The 7,059-nt window shown below is 40.5% G+C and overlaps 1 protein-coding gene across 1 annotated transcript; it reads left to right on the top strand.

Annotated features, from left to right (window-relative positions):
* Positions 1–1,618: 1,618 nt before the first annotated feature.
* On the top strand, positions 1,619–5,446 carry LOC110054969 (uncharacterized). The gene is made up of 2 exons (XM_020761349.2): positions 1,619–1,813; positions 4,067–5,446. Exon 2 carries the CDS (start codon positions 4,075–4,077, stop codon positions 5,035–5,037), a length of 963 nt encoding a protein of 320 aa, XP_020617008.1. The 5' UTR covers positions 1,619–1,813; positions 4,067–4,074; the 3' UTR covers positions 5,038–5,446.
* The last annotated feature ends 1,613 nt before the right edge of the window (positions 5,447–7,059 follow it).

Here is a 7,059-nt window from a genome sequence, read left to right on the forward strand (position 1 = left end):
AATAAATCTAAAATTAGGTCACGGTGACACAAGATTGTTCAAGAGAAGACCCAAGATGTCGAAAAACTGTTGTTATCTTTTCAGAAGTTCTCATTAAATTTCTAACAATCACAAGACATTTTCAGAATATCTCGGAAAACCCTCTAAACATCTTTTTGTTTTATTTGAGAAAAGTAAACTGATTTCACTCACTTAGGCTAAAGTTTTCAAACTTTTCTTGCAGTAGTAGGACCGGGTTGAGGAAGAAGAATCAGGCTCTGGGATGTTACCAGCATCCACCAATTCAGAAAATTGCTGTTTTGTCGCTTTTTCAATCTCGCTACCAGGGCTTTGCCCCTAAAGATTGGGAAAGGAAAGGCCCTGGGGATGAGGCTGCCGCTCTTTGTAATATGGAATACCGATATTTTTCATGGGCGAAATCGGATTTGTTTCTAGCATACAACTGAGTATTGTTTCAAGAGGAGAGCGAGGAAAACACAGGACTGACTCAAAAAAAGCTATCAATAATTCCTAATACAGTCAAACCTGTATTAAGCGGACCCCATATTAAGCGGACACCCTCTGTTAAGTGGTCAACAGTACAAGTCCCATTTTCCTCTTCCCACATCCACTGTAAAAAATACCTGTATTCAACGGACACCTCTATTAAGCGGACGCGGACACCTTAAACTTGACTATTATGGTCATTTCTATTGTTAGAAACCTGTATCAAATGGACACTGCAAAAAGAATGCATGGTTTTTTTTTGTCCACGTTTTAGCAGATCGGTCTTTTAAGTTTGCCAACCTAATACAGGTTTGACTGTATCTCTAAATTTATGAATATCTTAATATATTTCTAAATATTTCGGAAAACTTCTAAATGTACCAAAAAATATCCGAATATTTGCGGAGAGGCCTATTGATACGTAAAAATCATGGCAGCACTAGCTCTCTGAATTTAGAAAACGCATAAAAATGGCATTTCTGCCGACCTTATTTCAATCCTTGGCAACCATTTGCTAAAGACAATATGTGACATTAGTTTCCATCTCAAAGAAATAGTTTTTTTGCATCAATTTAAAATGTTCAGTTTGTTTCATGTTATATTATATTTATTTTACTTATTCTCGGCCCTGGAGGACTGCTTATTGCAAGGCGACAAGTTCGTGACCTCTAAACATGAATGTTGGTAGTATGTTTGTGTTGCTCGCAGGTTTAAACAGACAGGGATCACCACGACGAACAAGAATTGAATTAAATCACTTTAAGTGGATTACGGTGGAAAAATCGTTTTCTAAGTCATTTGTAATTTCATTTCAGGCGCCACTAAAGCTGAGAGTGGTAATTGTTCGACTTTCACAAATGCGTGCTGTTCTTTTCATCACACCAAGAATAGGGAAATTGATGAATATTTTAAAAAATAAATAAACAAAGTTTCTGTTTGTGACAATGTTTAGATTTCAGATGTTTTCTTTGTTAATGCTAAAAAGTTAAGTCGCAAAATATTCTGTGTTTCCGCCTGTTTCTCGACGGTACTTATTTCCCTGCTACAGATTAAAATCCAATTTCTTACAATTTATGTCTGCTTAATAAGCATGCAAACAGAGAGCCCCCTCGGCTTTTATAAGTCAAGTCAAAGCTTTTTGGGGTTTTTGTTTTCATCACAATTAACGTATAACCTCTACTAAGGTCGCTCTGAGCAACAAGAATCGCATTTGCATAGCGGGAGTAAAGTCGATACGAGTACGTACAGCTTCGACGCTTTTTCCATGCTAACTTAGGTAATTCAGTTAAGATACCAGCCGCCCAAAGCGAGAGAAACGAAACATCAGGTTAGTGAAAATACCATTTCACACTAAATGGTTATTTAATTTATAGCCTGGTACTGTTTCAGCCTTAAACTTTAAAGAATCGAAAGTTACACAATCAGAGAACCGTACTCCGAAATGAGTAACGTGGCACACACGGCAAGCGGCTAGTATTATGAGCAAAACCGGACTTTTTTCGTTTTCGTTTGGACGTACATTTTCCTGACTAAATTTAGCCATGACTAGAAGATAACATTTTCTAGGAACTACATTGCATCTAATCCTGTTTTATGGGGGATCGTATTTACTTGATTGTATACGCAATTTACTCTTTTTGTCTGCCTAAGAAATCATAATCTGCAATGCAAAATGTGCCCGTTCTAAACGACGTTTGTATTTAAAGGGCACAGCAAACTAGACAAGAATTGTCCTAAGATTCACCAACCACGGAATCGCGAGAAGTAAAAGTTATTCAACGAAGCCTGAAACTTGTCTCCTTCGAAGTTAATTAATCCGTTTTCACTTGGGATTATCGTTAAGACAAAGGCCCACACCATGCAGTTCGCTTTTGTTATAAGCATCCGACTAAAAAGAGATCGCGTTGGTTTGCTCACGTTGGACAGTTTTCGTGGACTAAGATTCTAAGGTGGCGCGACAAAAACTTACTTACGTCGTATTACATCTTCTGCGATAGTCAGTGTAAGAATTTATTGACCCATGTCAAAACTGTGATTGGATATCAATCAGAAGAGATTTGTTTAGGGAAACACGAGTGAATAATGGACGATTATTTGACATTTTTATCAAAACAATTTCGGAACTTAGTGGCAAAAATGTAAACACATTCAGCGGGGCTTCAATCAATGAGAGTTTACTGCTGCCAAGATGAAGGGACTACTTCGTGTGAGTCTCCATTTGCCTTGCACAACAATTACAGTTAATGGGGGACGTCCCGAGGGACATCTTGTACGGAGCAAGGGAACGCTTTTCGCGCCCGAACGAGCCAATAAGACAACATGTAAGCAACATGACGTGTCCTTGTTGTGCGGGTGGACACATTGATAAAGCAACCAACACTGAAACATTAGAAATTTAGCCTTGAGTAAAGAATTTTATTTTTCTTTATGGAACAAAAGATTTGTTTACTTTTTGCACGACGAATTTGAGTTTATTTTCCCTATAAGCTATCGTAGGTTTTAATACTTTCAATATAGTTTTGATAACGGTCATGAACGATTAGTAGTAATGATTAAAAGCAGTGTTTCTTGCACAAATTTCTTGTTTTGAGATTCGTTCATTATTGTTATGAGTGTTTTTAGAGCATACAAAGTGCTCAGTCTACCGTATTATTTGGTCCGGCGGGAATTCATGAATTAATTCATAACGCAAAACCTCTGAGGAGGTATTAGAGTCTAATGGAAATGTTTGCGGATAGCACGGGACTGGAGTCGGTCGGCTTACGAACGTCGTAATTTCTTCTCAGCTGTGCTCCACTACCGGGTGATAAGGGTAAGATAATGTTCGTTCTGTTGAGTCAATGGAGTCAGCTGGCTCATATTCGCTGAAACGAGAAACGAGATGAGACCAAATTAAAGGGTTGACCATACGACTTGAAATGTTTGTATTCGTCCGTGGTCCGGGTTTGAAAAACAAACCACTGTAAAGAGGCAAGAAAACCGAAAAAGTAAATTCAAACTTAAGAGCAGCAGAAGGTTATAACTTTAAGCTTTGAGATAGGAAAGCACGCACATAGTAGGTTAGTTGGTAGCTTAATGAAATGTGTATCTCTATTCATAATGTCAGCTTTTTCCCGCTGAGTAAGCTATGCGTCAGTGCTCATAGAAAAATCGTACCTTGCTATTTTTGTTGTTCCTGCTGTGAGGTCCGTTTCGCGTTCATTGACTTCATCGCTTATTATCTCAAGTATTCAATTGATGGAGGCCTAAAAAGATTGTTTCTATTATTCGGTTTGTCGCTATGGCTTTGCCACTCTCTCAGAGTTTCTTGCATACCCATGCATTAAGAATCTCCCATGGAGAGAACCACTCGGTCACTTTAGCGGTCACGTGCCCGAGAACACAACACAATACAACACTCCTCTCTACTCCTAACAAGTGCGCGAACCCAGACTTCTCGAACCAACGTCCAACGCGCTAATAATTGCTGACAAAGACATCTGGAAACGACTTGTAACAGCAGTGACTCCGGCGGTTGGCATCCTACTCTGAGTAGCTGATTTGTTATAAGTAATATGTTAACAACTATTTTTCTTTTCAGACGAAATCATGGCAACTGCTAAAGCGATTCTTTGTGACTGGTTTATGTTCATGATGTCTATTCCGAGAACAGAGCCAATGACCAAAGTACAAAAATTCACCCAGTGGTCCTCAGTGCTAGCTTACTGTGTGGGAGGGGGTAGTTTACTCGTCTGTCCGCAGCTATGGAGTATCCTTCTGCAGTTGGACTTCCTGGGTCGTACTGAAGGCTACCTTCGCCTTATTGGACTGGGCGTGGTCATCATTGGCTTCTTGTTCGTCGTCTCAGCACGCTCCAACCACCAGGACCCCATACATGCGACCATTTTAGTGTCCATCCTCTGGCGCTGTATCGGCGTGAACGGAATCCTACTAATGCTGATCCTTAGGGACATGCTTCCGCTCTCATTTGCTCTGGTTTTCATGTGCCTTGACACGTCACTCTCTCTGATCACCCTTGTAATATGGTGCCTTGAGACGGAAGGAGCCTCGATGAACCTCTTTTTCCGAGAGAGTTTATCACCAATCTTGAAGTGCCGCGGTATTACATCAGGGGGATCCATCGCAGCCGTCTTTTTCGTCGGTTTGTTTGAGCTATTTTTCTGGCTTGTGTTTGTTATAAGGCCTGATACTGCCCAGTATCTCCTCCAACTCGATGACTTCCAGGGACACTCCATTGGGTTCTTGGCAGGCTTTTTTTTCACCTTGTCTATTCATGGATGGTATCTCCTGGCAAACGCCAACACTATCAATCATCCATATGTTCCAGCTGCAGTGTTCTACCGTATAGTGTTCGATATACCGGTGTTTATCATTCTGTATTTGGTTGATCAAATTGAGCGCAATCTTTGCCTCACTTTGTTCGGTTTTGATGTGTGTTTTTCGATAGTTATTTTGATATTTGTGACTTTCTCCAAAAAGAAAGGCTCAACTATAGCTACAGAGGGTGACCAACAGAAACTGCTTCCTCCTGACGAAAAAGAGAAGAGTTAAACTATTGTTAATAAAATCATTAAATCAATGGTTATGATAGTCTTTTCCCCGCCCTTTCAGGGGGGAGGAATATAGCACCCTTCTTCAGCGAGGCGTAGGAGGGCGGGGGGGGGGGGGGCGTTAAGCTCCCATATAGATATCACTGGGATACTCGTTGGGCGTTTACAGAAAAAAAAAAATGTACATTCGTTTATTGATGAGTGATATAACATAGGTGGTGAATCCAGGAAGATGGCAGAAGGAACAAAGCGAGAAGAGGGGTCAAGGCTGGACTTGTGATCGTAGAATGGTTATTTGTTTTCTTAGAAGGACTTTCGGACATCATAAAAAACTTATAATTCAATGAGTAAATGATTTTTTATGGTTAACAAATTAAGAAATAAATGTAAGGTTTTGATGATGCGAAAAAGAGTTGTTTCTAACGTTACTAAGCATACGTAATAAGATGCTGAGGAACCAACGCTTTTTGTAAGGAACATTTTCCAACATGGAACATTACCGCATCTGTGCACGTTGCTTATTCTTCAGTTGTACGCATGTGAAAACCTCCCTTTGTCACTTTATCCAACTAGCATATGCTCGTTAACAATTTCGTTCCCTGAACCCGCGCGTGTTCGGTCGACAGTGACCGAACGCTAGATGCTCAGAACGACATCAGAAACAAAAACCAGAAAATCCTGCATGGTTTCGTTTGGATTCTGCGCATGTGTTCAAGTTCAATAAAGGTTTCCGAACATGCGTAGAGAAAGTGACTTATGCTGACCCATATTCCGATTTCTTCCGAAGGTCTCGACTTCTTGGTGCTTACCAAAAAGGTTGTTTCGGTCTCAGGGAACGAGATCAGATGTAGTACTTGGCATACGGCTGGCGCGACTGAAATTTGAATTGACCAATCAGGATTTAGCAGGCGGGAAAAACTTTACTGTCCTCACATATACGTCAATGTATGTTAACAGGAAAAGCATTAAAATCGGGAACCTTTTCTCGCTGGAGATGGCATTAAATATTCACGAAAAGGGATTCACAGTTCCAAAAACCATATCACATTGCAAAAAATGAAAAATATGAAACATTTTGTGTCTCCAAGCTTCTGATTTGGCTCTAAAAATGGGCCGCTGGCGTTCAACATGGCAACTCGCTCGAAGTTCGTCGAGTGTCGCCAGGTAGGATAATAGTTGTGCTATTTTGAACAAAATATGCTGTTCCTCGTCAAATAAAACCCGAAATTCTCATGTTAACTATTAGAAGACGGGCCTTGTCTTCGTTTTTGTTAACTGCGAAGAAAATGACTATTATCGTTCCGACGGTTGTTTAAGTGACAGTCCGTTTAAGGAGGACAGCTTGGTCTTTAAGTTACTGCCGCTCGGACTGCGGGCGCAGCCCGCAGTATACAGGGTAAGGTGCATTGAAGTAAAGCCTTTTTTTAAGAAATTTTCTCAAAAAATGCGCTAGTTCAGTAAACCGTAGAAATTTTTAATATCATAAACTACGAGTATCAAAATTCACATATTTACACTATACCTCTCTATCGAATGATTCATAATACTAAAAAGTTCATAATACTGAAGAATATACAGTACTGTCTGCAGTTAGATATAGCTCGCTGGCATACAAAGCTCTGCTTTCATGTCCAGTTTGAGCACTCTACTGGGATGAGTCGTTACTGTTGCAATTGCGCATGCTCACTAGCTCGCTAGTTTGAGCACTCTGGTAATGGCTTAGATACTACCACATGTGTAGTATTTGGGGCGGCTTTTTAAGCTTAGCCTCCATCCCAGTCTTCAGCACTGCACTGATGAGGCCCAGAAGGCCGAAACAGTACTGTCTGCAGTTAGATATAGCTCGCTGGCATACAAAGCTCTGCTTTCATGTCCAGTTTGAGCACTCTACTGGGATGAGTCGTTACTGTTGCAATTGCGCATGCTCACTAGCTCGCTAGTTTGAGCACTCTGGTAATGGCTTAGATACTACCACATGTGTAGTATTTGGGGCGGCTTTTTAAGCTTAGCCTCCATCCCAGTC

The sequence above is a fragment of the Orbicella faveolata genome, unplaced genomic scaffold, assembly GCF_042242905.1.
Source record: "Orbicella faveolata isolate gen_17 unplaced genomic scaffold, um_ofav_v1 contig_12, whole genome shotgun sequence".
NCBI lineage: Eukaryota > Metazoa > Cnidaria > Anthozoa > Scleractinia > Merulinidae > Orbicella > Orbicella faveolata.

Bases quoted from the DNA above. Each gene is read 5' to 3' on its own strand.
- LOC110054969 (XM_020761349.2), top strand. From the start codon at position 4,075: ATGGCAACTGCTAAAGCGATTCTTTGTGACTGGTTTATGTTCATGATG.